The 18,845-nt window shown below is 39.5% G+C and overlaps 1 protein-coding gene across 3 annotated transcripts in view; it reads right to left on the bottom strand.

Annotated features, from left to right (window-relative positions):
• Positions 1-370: 370 nt before the first annotated feature.
• Positions 371-18,845, bottom strand: part of TBC1D1 (TBC1 domain family member 1) — a 111,008-nt gene continuing 92,533 nt past the window's right edge. For all 3 annotated transcript variants that reach the window (XM_086611380.1, XM_086611379.1, XM_086611378.1), the window contains 6 exons: positions 18,391-18,549; positions 10,769-11,013; positions 10,161-10,320; positions 5,754-5,923; positions 2,715-2,885; positions 371-589 (listed from right to left, as the gene is read on the bottom strand). In XM_086611380.1, coding sequence (XP_086467506.1) covers positions 389-589; positions 2,715-2,885; positions 5,754-5,923; positions 10,161-10,320; positions 10,769-11,013; positions 18,391-18,549 — 1,106 coding nt within the window. In that variant the 3' untranslated portion in view covers positions 371-388. The remainder of the gene's footprint in view (positions 590-2,714; positions 2,886-5,753; positions 5,924-10,160; positions 10,321-10,768; positions 11,014-18,390; positions 18,550-18,845) is intronic.

The following is an 18,845-nucleotide window of genomic DNA, read 5'->3' as shown; positions in this document are numbered from 1 at the left end:
ACTTTCTAAAGGATGTGCTGTTTAACATGGTGGTGATCTACACACAAACAAAACGTGATGAATACAAAGCACTTAGGTTTAGAAGCACTTATGGAAAAATCCATTACATCTTTACAGTGTATTGTGTGTGACTGCACGCACTATTAAGTTTCTCCTGCTTACTATGACGTGGCATCTTACTGTTCATAGTATTTCTACATACTAAGAAGAGTGAGCCTTCTCCCCAAGAAACCAGCTTCTTTAATATGGGAAGCGACCATGCCTGTATCAATGTACAGGCATGTACAACAAAGATGACAATGTCAAATCCCCATGGATCATGACAAAAAGACCCAGTTCTTCCCTTTGTTTCTTGCTCAGTTTCTCTGCTCCATTACAACTGTGAATGTCAGTCAGCATCCATGTGTTCTTGTCTAGAAAGCAGAGGGTTCCCATCTGTATCACCAATCTTTTTCCTCATTTCTTCCACTGCTTTCAGCAAAGCTGCTCGCTCCTGCTCAAGAGTGAGAATGGATTGCTTCAATTTGCCTTCATTGGTCAATAAAAGCTCTACCGTGGCTTCAAGGTTTTGGATCTTTCCATTAGCCACCTTTCAAAGTAAGAAGAAAAGAGGAGAGGGAGGAAGGAGGGGAAGTAAAAAAAAAAAAAAAAAATTCATTAATAACCGAAACCAACTTTAAACTATTTTGAGATACATCAATACATATAAAATACTTTCCAAATAATGAAAAATTGTAAAGGAAAATGAAAGTATGAATGTTATCAGATCTGTGTACTTTAGACTACAAGTGTGGTTTTGCCTATAAAAAGAAACTTCCCTCTCTCAACTTGATTGCTTCGATTAGTTCACAATTAAACCCAAGAATATAACGCAAAGTAATGAAATTAGAAAGTTACTAAGTCTGCAAATTATACACCAAAGAACTGCAGGTTAAGCTAAGCCTCTGTACGGGTCAGTTGGGAAACATTTTTAGCCAGCCGTATTTGTTGAATTTCACGTGTCCTGCAAAGCAAAGACAACTCAGCCTTTTAGCTGCATCTTCATTTCATCTCAACATTGAGTCCAACAAATGCCAAATTTGAAGGCAAAGGGGGAGATGGGGATTTAATGCAATATGTAAATAGACAACACATCTTGAAAAATTCCAAAAATTCTCCTTCAAAATGTTGCACATATGGACATTCTTCTTCATGGTGAAACAAAATATTACATCATTCAAACTCATCACGCGAGATATGTTGCTGAGGTACTTTGACAAAAGCAGAGATCTGTTTGGAAGTTTCAGCTCTTGATAACATTTGGAGACAAGAGCACTGCATGGACTTAGCTTTCAGGGAAGTATTTGCCTTTCTGATGAGCTCATTGTAGTTTCTTCATGCAATTATAGTGGGTTAAAAATTTCAGCCTTGGGGGCAAATTATTGACAAGCCATGACTCACATTGTTTGGTGATGCATTTTCCTCCCATCAGTAATGGGTCACCTTTCACCATAGGAAATGAAGGCTGATGAAGCCCACCTCCAAGACAAAGGGATTGCTCCAATGCTATAGGCAGTTAATTTCCCAGCTATGATGTCAGGTGCTGACTTGCCAGCACTCAAGTGGAGATAAGCTTTGTAAAAAACTGCTTAGGGCTGCAAAGTTGTTAAGGGCAGGAGGAGGTGGAAGATCCTCTGATGCAGGTATCTGTAGGACATCACATCTTGAATCTCATCCCAGAAATCCTCTCTCTCATGCTACAGTTCATTTCCTTGCCCATATGCCTGAAGTTTTATGACAATATCTTGCAGAGGAGTATCTCTTCCGACTTCTCTAAGGCTCATCTTAGGACCTGAAACAGGTCAGATCTCACAGGATCAGAATTTACAGCTTAAGCAATTTTTTGTTAAGAGAGGCAATCTAAGTCTGCATGGTTGGCTAGCTTTAGTCATGATAGAGGACCAACAGTTGAGAAACCTGGACTGCTTCTCTCATCTATTATTTCACAAAGTCTATGTCTTTAACAATAATCAAGAGGCTTGAAATGTCTGGTTCTTACCCTTGAAGTTCCTTTCTCCATCAAATTAAATGCATGATCAAAAGTTTTATAAATAATGTCCTGTTATAAAGCAGTCAGAAAGCTGACTTCTTGAACAGTTAAGCAACAAATAATCCCTACAGAGATTAGATGTATTGCCTCTAAAAGAGCTGCAGATTGAACAGGCACTGAGCATATAACAGAAATTATTATTTCACATATTTTCTAAACAATCTAAATAACTATTTAAAAAAATAATCTTGTAAGAAAGAGAATATCTTTTTAGACAAGGTATCCCATATGTGAGGTATCTCTAAATCATGACACTGGCATAAGCTTCCCGTTCGTGACAAGACTAGTATCCCTGCTGTAATAAAACAGTGACTGAAAATGTAAAAATGAAGTTGAGAAAGCACTTTGTGTCATCTTAGTCATTTTCTACAACTATGATTTTAATTACAAGAGAAGAGATGGTGTGATGAATCAACTTTCCACTAATTGCAAGCATATGCTCTATCTACTCCCCTTCTCAGAATTTCTTCTGCATTTGAACTTTGAAAGCTAAACTAAATAAAATTGCAAATGGCTATGCTTTAAAGTCACCAAATGCCAATCTCTCCAGTGCCTTGGTGTAGGATGGTCTGTTCTGAAATGGTGCATAAATTAGAATGTTAATTAAATATGAAACAAATTGTACCTGCAATTCTTCCAGGAGATCAAAGTTTTGTTTGCGCAGGCTACTGTTTGCCTTTTCTAATTTATCCAGTCTCTGATTGTCATTTAAAGATGAATCTATAAGCTCATCCTGAAGCACATGGTATTCAACTTCATAAGCTTGCAACTGCTTGGCAATATCCATTTCAAACACCTGTTGTATATAAAAATATTATTAGGTGCTGTGCAGATCAAAAACATAGTTCATTCAATGCTTTAAAATCTATGGATCTAGACTTAGATATCTAATCACTGCATACAAAAAAAAGGACTTAAATTTTGGCATTCATATTTCCTATACTGGAAATGGCAAGATTGAGGCAGTAAAGTGCAATATATTGGCATCGGATCTACTTAAAAACTTTACTATTGATTTGCTGCCTGACTTCAGAAAAATCACTTACACTCAAGTTTTCAAGAAGCGTAGACTTTGTAGTGTACTCCCCTTTTTAGATTTCAAATTTAATGTATCTCAGTTTGGCATAAACCCTCCTAGATATACTCGGAATTAGATGCCATTTTAGAAAAGTGTGGTCCAAGCCCATGTGCCACATGCCCAAGTGTAAGCCTAATACAATGAAAACTTTAAATGAAAAACAGCAGACGTTTATAATTCCACACTACTCATAGAGATTGAAAGAAAATGAGATAATATATCCTTACATTAATACACTTCATGGAAATATTATGTAAGGTCAAAGTAGATTTCTATTACTGTTAACTATGAATCACCAAAATGAGCGCTCAGTCTTCTTCATGAATATTAAGAAAATCTTTTATTTTAAAAGCAGATAAATAAATTGAGGTGCATAGAGTGACCCAAAGGAAAAAAACTGCTACTGTATTTTTGTCTTTCTAGGTTTTGGCAAAAATCTGCCTTCAAATTATTCAGGAAATACGAATCAAATGTCCCTGAACTAGTTATCTCTTCTGAATGCAGTGAAGAAGGTGGCAAATTTAAAGGACAAGCGTGTCAATCACAGAACATCGTAGAAGCAAAAGTTGATTTAAAAATGCATCTGGAAAATAGCCCAAGAATAGAAGTCCAAGGGTTATTCTTTATATTTAAACCTCTTGTACTTTATTCCTTTTAGAAATGAGTCAAATATCAAATCCTATCTTAATTATCTGCTGAAAGAACAAGAATTATTTCCTATTTTATCTGCTTTGTCTACAAAATTTTAACTGTTGGTTATAGCTAAAGAAAACACCAGTGTATGAAACGTTTCTGACACCTGTTACATAAAAAATTCTCTCGCAGTCGTATAGTAGTAGAAACACATACACTGAGCATCTAAGTACAGAAGGCTGAAATACAATTTTAATTTGAATTTAGTTACACATATAGAAGTTTCATTTTCTGTAGGTCTGAGTATTCTTGGAGAACACACACTGTTTTAATTTCAGTAACACAAACGGTGCAATTCAGCAGGGCAGAAAGCTAGTTCCTCTCATGACCTCTGCCACTTCTAGCCTCTGTGCTCTTGAGAGGAGAGGGAAATCCCTGCTGTCATACCCAGAGTACCAAATCTGAAAGGGGGGAAACATGAGGCAAATCAAAAGCTTGACTTGAAAACTAGCTAACTGAAGGCACGTTAGGGCACGTAAACCAAAGGCCATGCTGCAGAAGGCATGAAGAGGATGGGGATTAGCCCAGGAGCTGTGTATAGACTGCAGGGCTGGTTAAACAGCTGCTCTATTCAAAGGCAGCCCTGACCGAAGCAGGGCAATCTCTCTCCCTTCAATTCACTTCCACCTGCCCACTTTAAATTTAGAGCAGTAATAGTTGCCTAAACAGAGTATCTCTCCCTCCTTCTGCTCAAAGCCAATGGCTTCCTGCAGGTCACCTACACACTGCAAGTCTCTGCAGAGCTGTGCACTCCAGGCTTTCAGCCTGGCAGATAGCGTACGATCCCCTTTGCCCCCTAGAAATCACTTGCTTTCCTTCCCCTCACAGAGGCTTTCTAGTTCCCTCCTCCTTCCTTTGACAGTAAGCATGAGAAGCAATTATTCTGATCCTAATTTGAGCACAGGAAGCTCTGTGGAAGCTCCTGGAAGCTCTGCTGCCAGGGATCAAAAGGGAGCCCCTCACATGCATTCTGCAACATCCTGCGCTGCCGCCTGCTTTCTTTATCAAGCCACAGGCTTTGCAGATCTCCTTCAGCCCTGGGTGAGTGGCAGGCATTTGCAATTCTATGCAGCACACCCTACATGTTTTGGACTATAAAAGGCCTTCAGAAAAATAAGTTAAAACCCATCTTCTATTTGCCTGCTGCAAGTTAGATGTCAAGTGTAAGAGGGTTTCTAAACAGGCAAGCCTTAACTGCAATAATTTGTGATTTTTTAAATCCCATAATCATCTGGAACCTTCTGCTAGTTTAGCAATATTGCATCATTTTCCTTCTCCGCAATTTAAAAAAGTGTACCAGGATTCCCAGTTTTGCTTTCTAGAGCCACTGCTCACTGCGAGAGACTGCGCTGCCCCATGTACTCCTGGCAGAAATACAAAGGCACTGTTGTAACACTGAACCAGCACCATAAAAGCCAGTACAGACAAGGCAACGTAAGGAGGCTTCTAATTTCATTAAGTACAGTCAACATTTGTGAGGCTCTTGTATGTCAGTTTTTGCTTCTGAAATGAAGACTTGGAGAGCAAAATTCTTTGGAGACAGGAAAACTCCAAAGGCTTTTAGCCCACCTTGCGCTTTTTTTCGTGGAATGCACTGTGTATGGGCTACTATGTTGCTGCCTATAACAGCTATTACACACATTCCAAAAAAAAAAAAAAAAAACCAACCTCATTTTCAGTAAAGGCTTCATTAAATGACCATAACCAACATGTAGATGTATGAATATGGAGGTACTATACATATGCTTCCAAAAGTTTTCAATGTCTTCAGAACTATAATAACAGAATTCTCAGCTTGAGCTAACATGATATACTGTTGTGGTTTTTCTGTCAAGAACTTGTTAAAAAGAGTACTTCTTTGCATCCTACTCGTATGTTCAGATTATTTCATACCTGACTAATGGTCTTTTCCATCTGTACCAAACCCAAGTTGGGGAGAGTGCTTTTAATAAAATCAACAATAGTTTCTAGGTTCTCATGCTGCAGAATCAAGGGCTTGTGGCTTCCCAAAAGGCTTAAAGCCACTTTAAATACAGCCTCTGATCCTTGAAGAAATAGCATATCTGTGAAAACAAAGAAAAAACAGTATATCAAGCAAGCACATCTTTTGACAAGAATATTAAAACAGTAAAATGTCCAAGTACAACAACTTCTTATAGGGGCAATCTGGAGGCTAGGTATACTCTGCCAGACACATGCTTCTGTTACTGTGGCTATGGCTTTGGAAGTTGTGTAGGATCAAGATTATAACTGTGAATAGCACGCTTGAGTAACACAATCAATTATTAATATGTTTAGTGAGTTTTCATCCAAAAAATCCAATTCAATTTTAAGCTAAGTGCACAATGAACCAGGCAGTCAAGTTTGTCAGTGTTGCCACTTTTTGTGCACATAATAGTTTTGTGGGCTTTTTTCTTCTGAGATGGTCACAGGAATCTGAATTTGAATAGAATTATAATCCCAATGCCATTTAAAAATCCTCATACTATAGGCAAAAACTACACGTGAAGACAGAACCGAAGATCTGAAGTTCTGTTCTTTTCTCATTTGGTAGAGAAAGCTACAAAATCTCAGTAATACAACATTGAGCACATGAGGCTAAATATGCTCTTTCCAGCAGCCTCAAGTTTCATGTGCATGTGCTTATTTTCAGTATGTCTTAACCTCTTATGTTAATATTCTAACAGCTACATTAATAAGTACCCTGAAATCCTAGAAATACAGCTTAAGTGTTAATATTGCAGGTGGCCTTGCAGTGACAGCACCTGGCATACATTCAAGCACACTGAAACTGCAGTGTATAGTGACCTTTCAATGCAACTTCCTTTCTTTTCTTTTCCTTTACAAACTTCCTATGTCTTTATGGAGGAAAGAAATAGAAGAGTGCAATGAAAGCATCAGACAAGAAACCCATCTTCACAAACCCATCTGTCCACAGTATAAACAGCATTGCCCTGCGTTTGACTTTCCTGCTGCTATAACTCAGAATCTGCTCCTGGTTTTATTGAAGGACTCACTACAGACAAAAGCATCTAACATACGAAACAATACTGGCGGAGGTGGAAAAGGAAGATAAGATACCGTGGTTTTATTCCATATTTAAAAATAAAAATATCTTTTTTATTTTTAAAGAGCTTCTCTCTTGCTCTTTCTCTTCCTTGCATTTGAAGCTGTGAATGAAGTCACAATCATTTATGAAGTGGCACAATGACACCAAATAAATAGTATGTCTTAAGGACAAAAAAAAAGAAGGAGAGGGAGAGGGAGAGAGAGAGAGGGAGAGAGAGAAGAAAAACCACCACACAGGAAGGGAAACAACAACTAGCAAAACCACAAGCATCTCTGATGTAGTAAAGAACATATGAAAACACTGGCTAACGGCCTTTCTTAGTAAAAGCAATTTCTTTTTCCAAATTCGTATCAGAATGAAATTCCCCCTTGCACTCTTTTGCCTGTAGTGTTGAAGCCATAACTCAATTCATTTCTCTCTCTTTCTCTCTGAGAAAGAAAAGCACAAGTAATAACTATCCATAAATTTTGCAGTTTGCTGCCATTTGTCCTAAAAGTGGTGTAAAATTTTTCAGCTCTGATTCAATGTGAAGTTCAAAGGCAGGAATGACTGAAAAGTGGTGACAGAGTAGGCATCTACCTCAATTCTCTACTGAAACTGAAAACTATGGGAAAATGATCTATAGGGAAAGCTCTATATTAGGACAGGGAATGCTGAAGAAGAGCTAGGAAACACAAAGTGAAAAAACAGAGCTGAAAATAATGCATATTTATGATTCAGCACCTGCCCCAAAAAGACATACAGATTAACTCAAGGTGACCTATAAGTTGTTAATGAATGTCTGTATGAGCCGAGCTGGTAATATATGGCTGAAATCCGTCTCTCATTTAAAACAGCACGTACTTAACAAAGACCCGTTTGTTACCCACTCCCTACTCTTCCCATTAAGCGGGCTGCCAGCCAGCAACAGTACAGTGAAAGTACGCAAATTAATGTCAGCATGACTGGCAGCCTACAGGATTTAAAAAAATCAAGTTTTATCTAAAATCTTTAAACAATATAAACATTATTCTACCAAATCTCCCTCGTTAATAAGTAAATAGATCCTGCTCAGGAGAAGCGTTAACAGTTTGGAAAGATAATTAAAAAGAAGGCTTGCTATTTGACTCATAAAATGGTCTTTAACTTAACCTTTCTAGTCCACTTTTAGATATTGTGTTTAAGATGCTTGCAAAAAGTACACTCTATGGAAACGTAAAGGAAGTGGTCTGTAGCAATTACATTACTAAATAGCAGCAGGGCTTCAAGCATCAAGGGTTCAGAGACATCACGTTAGAAAATGGCAGTGCAATCCTACAGTCTTAGTAAACTATAAATCAGCTACTTCAACATTAAAAAGCAACATTCCTTCATCCCAAAGGTTCTACTCAGTAAGCAATGAAAATGTAGATATGTTCTGCGAAAGTGTGTGAACACATGGGTCAGAACTGGTTGGATCCTAACTTGCCACGCTGCTAATGACAGCCACTAGCAAAGTGACAGCTTTAGCCTTTTGTAGGTTTGCAGTCGTGTTTCAGAGTCCTTAGCACAGGTGAAGATGAGATTTTACTTTCTAATGTAAAAGAATGTCCCATGTTCTTGACTTACATAGCTCCAGTAAACACTGTTTTAAGGAAATGACTAAATACTTTGAAACATTAAAAACTGCAAGTGTTGGTCATGCTGGACTTTCTAAGAAATGTCAGAGATTTTTGTGAGGTGGCAGTTTCAATCACACATGCTTATCTGTTCTTTGCCTAAAATCAGTCCTGTGAAGATCATGTATCTATGCCTTCTATTCTAATGTAAAATCTTTGCTTTTTAAATCCCTACAGTCCTTCAATGACAGATAAAACACTAATCTGTGTTTGGACAATACTTAATTTTCCAATTCAAAGATTCTTCTTGTCATGTACAATACTACAAATGATTAAGAATAATTGAAAGATGAACTGATTATAACTTGGTATATGACACTCACACACAGTACTTCACTTAATTCCTACAGATTATTACTGTCAGCTAGATACTTGTCGATGTACATTAGCCTACTTAGAACTTTTCCAGAAAACAAAGCCAAACACACACACACAAAAAACCCCAAGGCTCTTTCTCTTTTTCCTGGAGTTGAGATGCTAACCACAGGACACGTAGTTCTGCTTAGCTATACACCATCCTTTCCACTGTGATTTCTACAAGCACTAATTTTGGCATGTCCTTAAACAGAAACAGGACTGGACTCTTGTTGGCTTTTCTTGGAATCTAAATTCATTATTTGTTATTGTGGTAGATGAGACTAAAATTTTTTAAGTCAGGAAAGTGTCAATATTAATATCCTAATAAATAATTGCTTCATTACATCTCTTAAATGAGACTGACTAAGGAAAATGAAAATAGCTTCTCATTAGAAGAGAGGAATTGAGAGGAAAGCTCCAATCCATCCTGCTCATCATGTATCCAGTATCCAGAATCCGGTAATGAAATTGAAAACAAACAACTGAAAAGAAAATAAAACATCTCAAATATCAAACAATTAACCTATGGAATATACATCCATAAGATAGCATCAAGGTAAATTCTTAATGGGAATTCAATTAAAAAAAGAGAGCTTTACTCTGTACATTCCAAAAATAGGTAACAGAATTGACTTTAAAGCCTAAACCCCATATGTTTCCAAACATTTTTGGACAGTGAGATTATCAGTCAGGCTAAAATTGTAAGGATAAGAAACACCAGTTTAAAAGTCCTATGTTTCTGCAGAGTAAATCCATGATTAAACTGCAAGGACCATCTCTGTGTGTGTTTTGAAAACATAACCCTCAAAATCATTTTCCATTGACATTGTTGGAGACAATGATAATAGAGTAAATGGATATATTTCTCAGATTATGTCTTTGTTACATCTCTTTTCAGCTTGAAACTAATTGCCAGTGTTGAAGTGCTATTGTCATAACACCATGCCTTCATGGCATCAAATTTTACATCCTCTCTACAAGTGGTTACAGGGTGGGAAAAGGTAACAATGAGGATGAAAAGACAGGACAGTCTGGGACTGTCATACACTTTCCTCCTCTCTCATTCCATTTTACTGTAAATACTACATGTTCCATAAGACGACCTCTATTGTTGTTGTTCTGTTCATTAACAGGAAGTAAAATGTTTCTCCTGGATGTCTGAAACAGGTTGGTTCCTAATAACAGGATTCCAAATATAAGACTTCAAAAAGAACTGACAGAAGTTTTATGAATTACCAAACACTCTGGCTACAAATCCAAGGGGAAACTGAGAGGCAAACATGGTGAGAAACCAAGGAGCAGCATAGAGGCTGGGACCAATCTCATGTTCCTCTAGGTGGTTATAGAGATCTCGATGGTAGTCATGAAGAAGTCGAGACAGTTGATACATCTGGATCTGCATGGAATAAGAACAAAGTGACTAAAGATAAACATGTTTTAACGCTCATAGTAGCAAAGTCCATGCTTCACACTCTTACTAGAAACAGTGAAAGATATTTGTCAACTGATGTTTGGATGGAATTGTGTGAAGAAAAGAAATACTCAGAAGCCACCTAAAAGACCCAAGTTGGGTCACCTGTCAGTCTACGACAGGCTCATTTGCTGGGTCATATGAGCTTCGCACAACATATAACAGAATTCTTCCTAATTATGGTTTTCATAGTTTCCCCAGTAGCCTTTTTATTTGAAACTAGTGCATTTAAGGTGATATATTCTTTTCCCAGATTATCCTTCTCCATTTTGCAGCACTGAATTTAATTTCAAGTCCAGATTTTGATGCTATCTATATAGCATTATTGTGATTTAACATGAGTGTTCTTTTATTAGCAAAATTGAAATCATACCTGTAAAATCGTCATGTCAGGACGATACTGTTTCCTCAGGCCTATGTCAAACATGAGAAACTTTAGCATTTCAAAAGCCTCTTCTTCATTCATATGAAGCAGTAGAACTCCTGCTACAAAACTGAGGCCTTGGCAATATCCTACTTCCTGGTCCAGAAGGGAATAGGCCTTCAAAATATTGTAGAGGGACAGCTGCCCAGCTCCAAGCTGTGCTGAGAAGTACGGATGTGTTGGAAATGTGCGCCCTGTGAAAATAGCTGAAGTTAATGACTTAACCTAAAAAATAAACAACAACAAAAAATACTTGCTATGTTATCAAATTAAACAGCCTTTCAAAAGGTAGATTCTTCTGAAAAGTAGATTCTGAGTCAACCTTTGGGAAGACCGTAAGGAAGTTAACAATGCAGAACTATTGACTCTCACACTCTACAGATAAGGGCTTCTCTGATTAGTTTTGTTACAGTAGTTGCAAAGTTAATTTAGAAATTGTCAGGGAAGACAGGCTCTGGGATGGGGACAGTCTGTTATTTGGAACAGCTGAGTAACTGGTTCTTAAGACTGGCCCTCGATCAGTTTGTTAAAGGGTTTGTAGAGGGTGGTTGCCGAGTGGAGACTCTATTCAGCGTCTCAATGACTCATCCAGTCCTCTTTTATTGATTAAAAAGTGTTGGCTTTTAGACAACTGTCAGGACACAGGCATAGAATTAGAACATCTGAGTTCTCTGGGTTGGGACTACTTCACTTTCTCTTTTCTTGTCTTTCTTTCCAGTAAATGTGTCTCTTGTCACCTCCTTCTTTGCTGTGGGCCCTCCCAGTCTTATGGGTCCTTCCTCCTTTCCTGCAGCATGAAGGTCAGAGTCTTCCACGAACTGATCCAGTTCACTAACCTGGCAGAAAAATCCCCTTTTACACAGGGTTAGTCGTGCTGCCCTGTCGCTCAGCTGTGCCAGCTCTGGGAGGTGTCCCATGAGCACCAGCACAAGTGACAAGTGCTTGGAGAGTGAGAGTCATGGAAGCAAAACTTTCTCGGTAGCGATGGGTTTTGGATCTATTCCCCACATCTCTTTAAATCCCTGCCTAAGGTAAGCTATACTAATTGTAGAGCTGCAGGAGCACAACTGAGCCATTTCTGGTCCTTCAGTTCTGGAACAAGATGACAATTTCCACCCCAGACTGGCTTATCTGTAAACTTTCATACAGAGCTGGACCCACCTGTCCTTAAAACAAACCAATCCAACTAAGTAACTTACACAATCATATTGACCCACAATATTTACTCAGCAAGTAAAAACTCAATTTGCCTTTTTTTCTGCAGCCTTACAGTATCAAGAATTGTGTGCCTATATATGTGCTATGATATATGCCATATACACATGCTATATACATATTATATGAGAGAGCAGCTAACGGAAGCAGCCAACAGACACAGCATTTTGTGCAGCAGTTTCTGGGCTTTGCTTCTTCTTCTGGGCTCCTCTTGTGCATCTGGATTTTTTGTCTGGGATCGCCAGGGTACTCATGGAAATCTGAGGGTGCTGCTGCTGGCAGCTAAGGCTGAGGCTGTGGTAAAGGTAGCTCTGGCAGCTTCAAAGCAACTCTTGTCAGCTGCCCTTGATGACAGGGTGCCTGTAGCCTTTGTTCTAACTGATCCCTTATTATGGAGGGTCATTAACATCCTGGATGATAGGGCAGAGCGCACCCTCAGCAAATTTGCAGATGACCTATAACTGGGAGGAGTGGCAGATACACCAGAGAGTTGTGCTGCCATTTAGAGGGACCTCTACAGGCTGGAGAAATGGTCTGACAGGCACTTCATGAAGTTCAACAAAGGGAAGTGCAAAAATCCTGCACCTGGGGAGGAACAACCCCAGGCACCAGTATATGCTGGGGCTACCCAGGTGGAAAGCAGCTTTGCAGAAAAGGATCTCTGGGGTCCTGGTAGTCACCAAGTTGAACACGAGACACCAGTCTGCCCTTACAGAAAAGAAGGCTAATGGTACCCTAGGCTGCATTACGAGGAGTGTTGCCAGTAGGTCCAGGGAGGTGATCCTTCCCCTCTGCTCAGCACAGGTGAGACCAAACCTGGAGCGCTGTGTCCAGCTCTGGGCTCCCCAGAGAAAGAGAGGTATGGACATACTGGGTTCCTCAGAACAAGAGAGATATGGACATCACTAAGACAGAGCATCTTTTCTATGAAGAAAGGCTGAGAGACTTGGGACTGTTCAGCTTGGAGAGAGAAGAGAGATCTTCTAGGAGGATCTTATCAATGTGCACAAATACCCAGTAGGAGGGAATGAAGAAGAGGAAGCCAGGCTCTTCCCAGTAGTGCCCACTGACACAGAATGAGAGGCAATGGCCACAAATTGAAATACAGGAAATTCCACATAACATAAGAAAAAAAATCCTTTTTTATTGCAAGAGTGGCCAGACACCAGCATAGGCTGCCCAGAGAGGTTGTGGAGTCTCCGTCTATGGACATATTCAGAACCTGAGTGAACACGCTCCTGGGCAACCTGCTTTAGCTGACCCTGCTTTGAGCAGGTAGGTTGGACTAGATGATCTCAAGAGCTCCCTTCCAACCTCAACCACTCTGTGATTCTGTGAACAGAGATATTAAAGGCTTCACTTTTACAGATTTTTTTCAAAAATTTCAAAAGGAAATATTTTAATTTCTAGGGAAAAAAAACACCTCCCCCTATTAGATTTCCCCAGTGAAACACCTCAACAGAGAAGAAAATTGAATACTCCTTTTGTTCTAGTATTAAGTGAAGCTTGTTTTTCAATTGCCCACTTGTTAAATACCACCCCACCCTTTTGTTCCCGTAATGCTGCTGTGCTGCCAGATAACATCAGAGCTCCTGTTTCAAGAAGACAAAGCCCAGAGCAGAGTCTTTCTGCCATCTGGTAGCTGCTCTGGCCTGTCGCTTGGGACAGTGGCATTCAGTTTCTGAGCAGGTCTCCCCTGGCCAGGTGTTCACAGAGCTGAATGCTACAGAAGAAATGTTTCTAACTTCCAAACGGGAAGAAGCTTGTGTTCTTTTGCAATGGAATCCTCTGCCCAAATGACAAGCTATTATTACAGCAGGGTGTAAAGGCAGACCTGTACTGCCTCACTCATGCAGCAAGACTCTTTTCATACAAGTCATGCAGAAAAGTTACAAGCTGAGCTAGAATAAAAATGCAAAAAAGTTCTAAAAAACAGTAAATGGAAGAGGAGCAGAACTGCTAAACTCACAAGCTGATTTCTTCTGAGTGCCCTGCTGACGACTTAACTAAGAATTTTAGCTTTCTCTTAGGAGCAAACAACTTCTGGTCCTGCTGAAAAGGGGCTGTAAATGAACACTGATATTTCAAGAGTCCCAGAATGAGAAAGTAAGTACCTTCTACTCTGTTTTTGAAATGTAATAAAACAAACCATAATTTTCTACTGTGTGCAGCAAACACTCAGTGACGAGTACAGTGGTTTTCTACACTGATAGCACCTGGAAGTCAGTTTACCCTACCTTATTGAGAGAAGAAATCATTTACTGAACATGATTTTGGTGTTCAGGTCCTGAAATCCCCAGTGACTGCAGTGGTTGTGCAGGTGGGGCCACAAAAGGAAATAGACAAAAAAGCCTTCAAGGAATTGTGGCTTTGTTCTTGTCCACGTAAAGAAATAGCACTGCGACACATAAACTGAGCCAGGAAAGCAGGTGCTGTACCTCAGCTTTGCATTCAGATGCACACTGCTGTACTCATTCTCTGGAAGCACTAGTTGCAGCTGAAGATGCATTGCTTCAGCTAAGTGTGAGCAATGCTATTATGGCTTTTGCTCATAATGTGTTAGCAAGACCTCTTCTATTTATTTGGGAAAGCTTTTTTATATATTATGACCACATGTGGCAAGAACATAAATTTTTCTCTCAATGGAGAAGTGCATGCTTTCAGAAAGATTCTTAAAGATCTACTTAAAAGAAACACTTCTGATAGCCTGAAGGAACACAAGTCAGAACATGCAAATTTCTTCTAGCTGCCTATCCAGTTATGCTGTCTGTCACTGTGCAGCACTACTCTATTTCAATGCGAATCACCAAAGTCTTCAGCTTCCTAGTTTCATTTTACTGAAATAATAGGGCCCAATCCTTCCCTCGGTTAATGGGCTAGCAAATATTTCCCCTTCAAAAACACCACTTTGCATGAAAACCACCATGAAGTTACCAATTTGCCAACACAAGCAGCCATTTGTTTCTATAAGCGGAGCACACGGCAAAGATGAGAAAGCATTCATGTGCAGAACCAGGCAGAAAACACGAACAGCTTGCTGACCCAGCAAGCCCAAATCTGCTGTGCAAGCCAATGAAACCCAGACCGACTGCGCTCCTGCTGTCCAGGAGTTGTCCCTCTCCCCTCTGATGAAGGTGTTCAACTCACTAACCCAGCACAAAACTATTCACCCCTTACCGAAGCACTTCAGTGTGACAGAACCCCAACATCCATTGCCAACAGTATCAACAACAGGTATGCTGACTTGACCGATAGGTACTTGCTAGCGAATGATCTCTGGTTGCACATAAATGTCTCTCTCGAAAACAAAAGACTGCTGCTGGCGCCAAGTAATCCAGGGGAATTCCTAGAATTGGTGTGACATAGTCTGGAGGGAAATAATTTACAAACAGTGCAACTGCCTATTCCCAGCTGGCATTAAGGCTCCTTGGAGTGTTACTTTCCCAGTGCCAAGTCTAAACCCAGCAGGCCTGTGAAGTAGGGCAAAGTGAAGGTGGTATTGACCATCACCCTCTCCACCTCAGCTCACACTAGTTTCTGCAGAACTGCGCCTGTTCAGCCAGACTCATGTTTTGCACTGCCTTGATATTTTGACTTGTGTTACCAAGTGTTGCAAAAAAAGAAGAAAATATTCTCATTTACCATATAAAGCTTAGGTCATCATCTAAATTTTCTCACAGTTCAGTATATGCTGAAGATAGTCTGCACACTGATTTAAGAAATAGGTATCCTTGGAAATCTCTGGGTATAGATGTTCTTTCATCAGGCAATTCTTCCATGTGGAAGGGGGTATAGCCTTTCATTTGCAATTAAAAATACTCAAATACTGTTTGAGTAGTAACAAGTGCAGATTTTCCCAAACTAAGTGCAGATTTTCCCATAAATTTTTATCGTTCTATCATATGGCATTTGGTTGCTTGCAATGCATACTTCCCCTGATGGAGCTTTTAATGGAAAATTCATTTATTCAAAGTTAGTGATTATGGACCTCTTAAATCGCCCCACACAACTCCTCAGACTCAAACCACAAACCTGACAACAAAAGCCTGTTTAAGTTCTATCATGCTCTGGAAGAAATGACGAATTTTCTCCTTTACTATGAAAAAACATAATAAACACTGAATTAACAAAAAATTATCCCACACATTAGAGCCGGGATCTCCTTGGAAAAACACCATCTCCTGGTTTGTGAGACAATAAACTGAATTAAAATATCCAAGGGAGGAAAGAACAATGTCTTAACAAATATCCACAACCGTATATTCACAAGGATAGAATCATAGAATCATTGAGGTTGGAAAAGACCTTGAAGATCGAGTCCAGCTGTTAAATTCACACTGTGAAGTCCTCACTAAACCGTGTCCCTAAGCACCACATCTACAGTCTTTTAAATAACCCCAGGGATGGTGACTCAACCACTTCCCTGGGCAGCCTGTTCCAATGCTTGACAATCATTTCAGTGAAGAAATTTTTCCTAATATCCGATCTAAACCTCTCCTGGTGCAACTTGAGGCCATTTCCTCTTGTCCTATTGCTTGTGACTTGGGAGAAGAGACTGACACCCACCTCGCTACAATCTCCTTTCAGGTAGTTGTAAAGAGTGGTAAGTTCTTCCCTCAGCCTCCTTTTCTCCAGAATAAACAGCCCCAGTTCCCTCAGCTGCTCCTCATGACACTTGTGCTCTAGACCCTTCGCCAGCTTTGTTGCCCTTCTTTGGACACGTTCCAGCACCTCAATGTCTTTCTTGTAGTGAGAGGCCCAAAACTGAACACAGTATTTGAGGTGCGGCCTCACCAGTGCTGAGTACAGGGGCACAGATATTCTGTGGATTATCTGTAAAAACTTCCAATTCAGCCATATGCCAGTGAGGTGTTATCAACTTCCATCAGATGGCTCACATTCAAAGACAAATACTTTTGCCAGGGTAAAGGTTAGACATGTGAACATCTGACAATTGCATATATCTGAATAACTACTGTCATGTTAGGAATGCTTCAATGACCAGCAACAGATTCCACAGAATACTTAACCCAGCTGAGGAGCAGCCATGCATTGCTTGGGGGCAGGACTGGAGAGAAAAGGCAACAGCCTTCATGAGGGAAGATGGAGAGGATGCCAAAAGTACCTCTGTGAGGTCTACGCAACTAATGGTTGACTTGTGGGAGCTTCTGAGATGGAGAGGTCACTGGTACTGAAACAGACCTTAACATCTGGGAGCATCAGCTCCCATCTTAAAACCATCTGGGAGCAGCAGCATCAACCAGAGACATTACCAATGTTTAATACTGATCCACATCTTACAGAGCATACTGACTTTTGGTCTTATTAAATGTTCTCAGGTTTCATTATCATCTTAGTCTAGCAGTAGCAAGTCAATCAAAGGGAACTAAATGTGATAAAGGAAGAGGACCAGGAAAAGTAAAGGGAAGGGTTAAGAATGGCATACCTTTTTGAGGTATACGAAGACTGCTCTTTTACAATTATCTAGAGCGATCTCTGCTGCTTCTACGCTAAACCAATAACTTAATTCCATTTAGATTTCCTTTCTTGTGTTTCCTTATAATATCAGAAAAAAACTTCTTGATCTTTTAACAGTAAATGTGAAGGAAAATGGAAAACTATTCAATAAGATCAAAAGCCTGTCTGAAGCCCACCTACCAGTCACTTCTAATTTATGAGCCTTGATTCCTAACTTCTCTCTACTAAACTCATACAGTATGTGTGCCTCCAGAGATCAATTCACTGTCCCTAAATCAGGAGCCAGCTACTGCTTAAAATTAGGCAGTGAATTAGGTGTTAATAACCTGCCTTAAAAAGTCTTCTTTTTTTTTAATTATTAAAAAGAACTTATTTCATAATTGTTTTAATACAAGTAAAAATAGCAACTGCTAGCAACTACCTATTAAAAAAAAAAGGCAAAAAGCAAAACTTCTGCATTATTTCAAGTAAAAGTGCGGAACAAAGACAGCAAACACTGGACCATCAGAAACGAATAGCACATGTTATTCAATAGTCTGCACTTAAATATTGACTTGCTTTCTTGACAATTTGTATTCCAGGGGCCTGTGGAGTTCCCTATCATATATAGGGAATTACAAATATAGATGCATTACAATTGCATCTAGTAATCTCTTATTATCCCTTGCTGCAAAGGATCTCTGTGCTAGAAATGCAGATTTTGCATTTTCCTAATGGTGTCAAGTAGCAGTTCCCACTTATACAAGATGAAAAGCAGCTCTTACCAACAACCTATTACTAAATGGTGAGAGGCTTTGTGTGTGTTACCTTCTATTATTTAATTCTCTTCCAGAGATCATAAAGCTTTTATTTTAATTTCAGACCACTACTGTACTTACCTAGGTCAATAAGTATTGCATGTTGCTGGGAAGTTAGTTGTTTTAGGAGTTCTTTATAAGGTGTGTCCTTTGGTTGTGGTTTACTCGGAAACTGATGTTTAAGATGGTATTGCTCTGCTAGAAACTTCCAGATCTCCCCACGGTGGTGACGTGGCACTCCTGAGAGAAGAAAGTCATTAAAACAGTAATTTGTACTTATACTGAGGGTTCAGCTACAGTTGAGCTAACAGGATTGAGAAACTAAAGATCCATATCTGCTAGATAGGCACGCAGATCCCTGTTTGCTAGATCCATATCTGCTATCTCCAGTAGACCATAGAAGCAGATCTAACTAAAGTGCTTATACTTCCTCAACCAACAAAAGACATAAGCATCTTAACAGGAGAGATTTAAGGTAGAAACAGGGTGAGCTGCCTAAGCCTAAGGTTACCACTTATATTCAGTCTGAGAAGTAC

Source organism: Tauraco erythrolophus, chromosome 5 (assembly GCF_009769465.1).
Source record: "Tauraco erythrolophus isolate bTauEry1 chromosome 5, bTauEry1.pri, whole genome shotgun sequence".
Classification (NCBI taxonomy): domain Eukaryota; kingdom Metazoa; phylum Chordata; class Aves; order Musophagiformes; family Musophagidae; genus Tauraco; species Tauraco erythrolophus.
The sequence above is the reverse complement of the archived record's forward strand: the minus strand, read 5'-3'. Positions and strand labels throughout refer to the sequence as shown.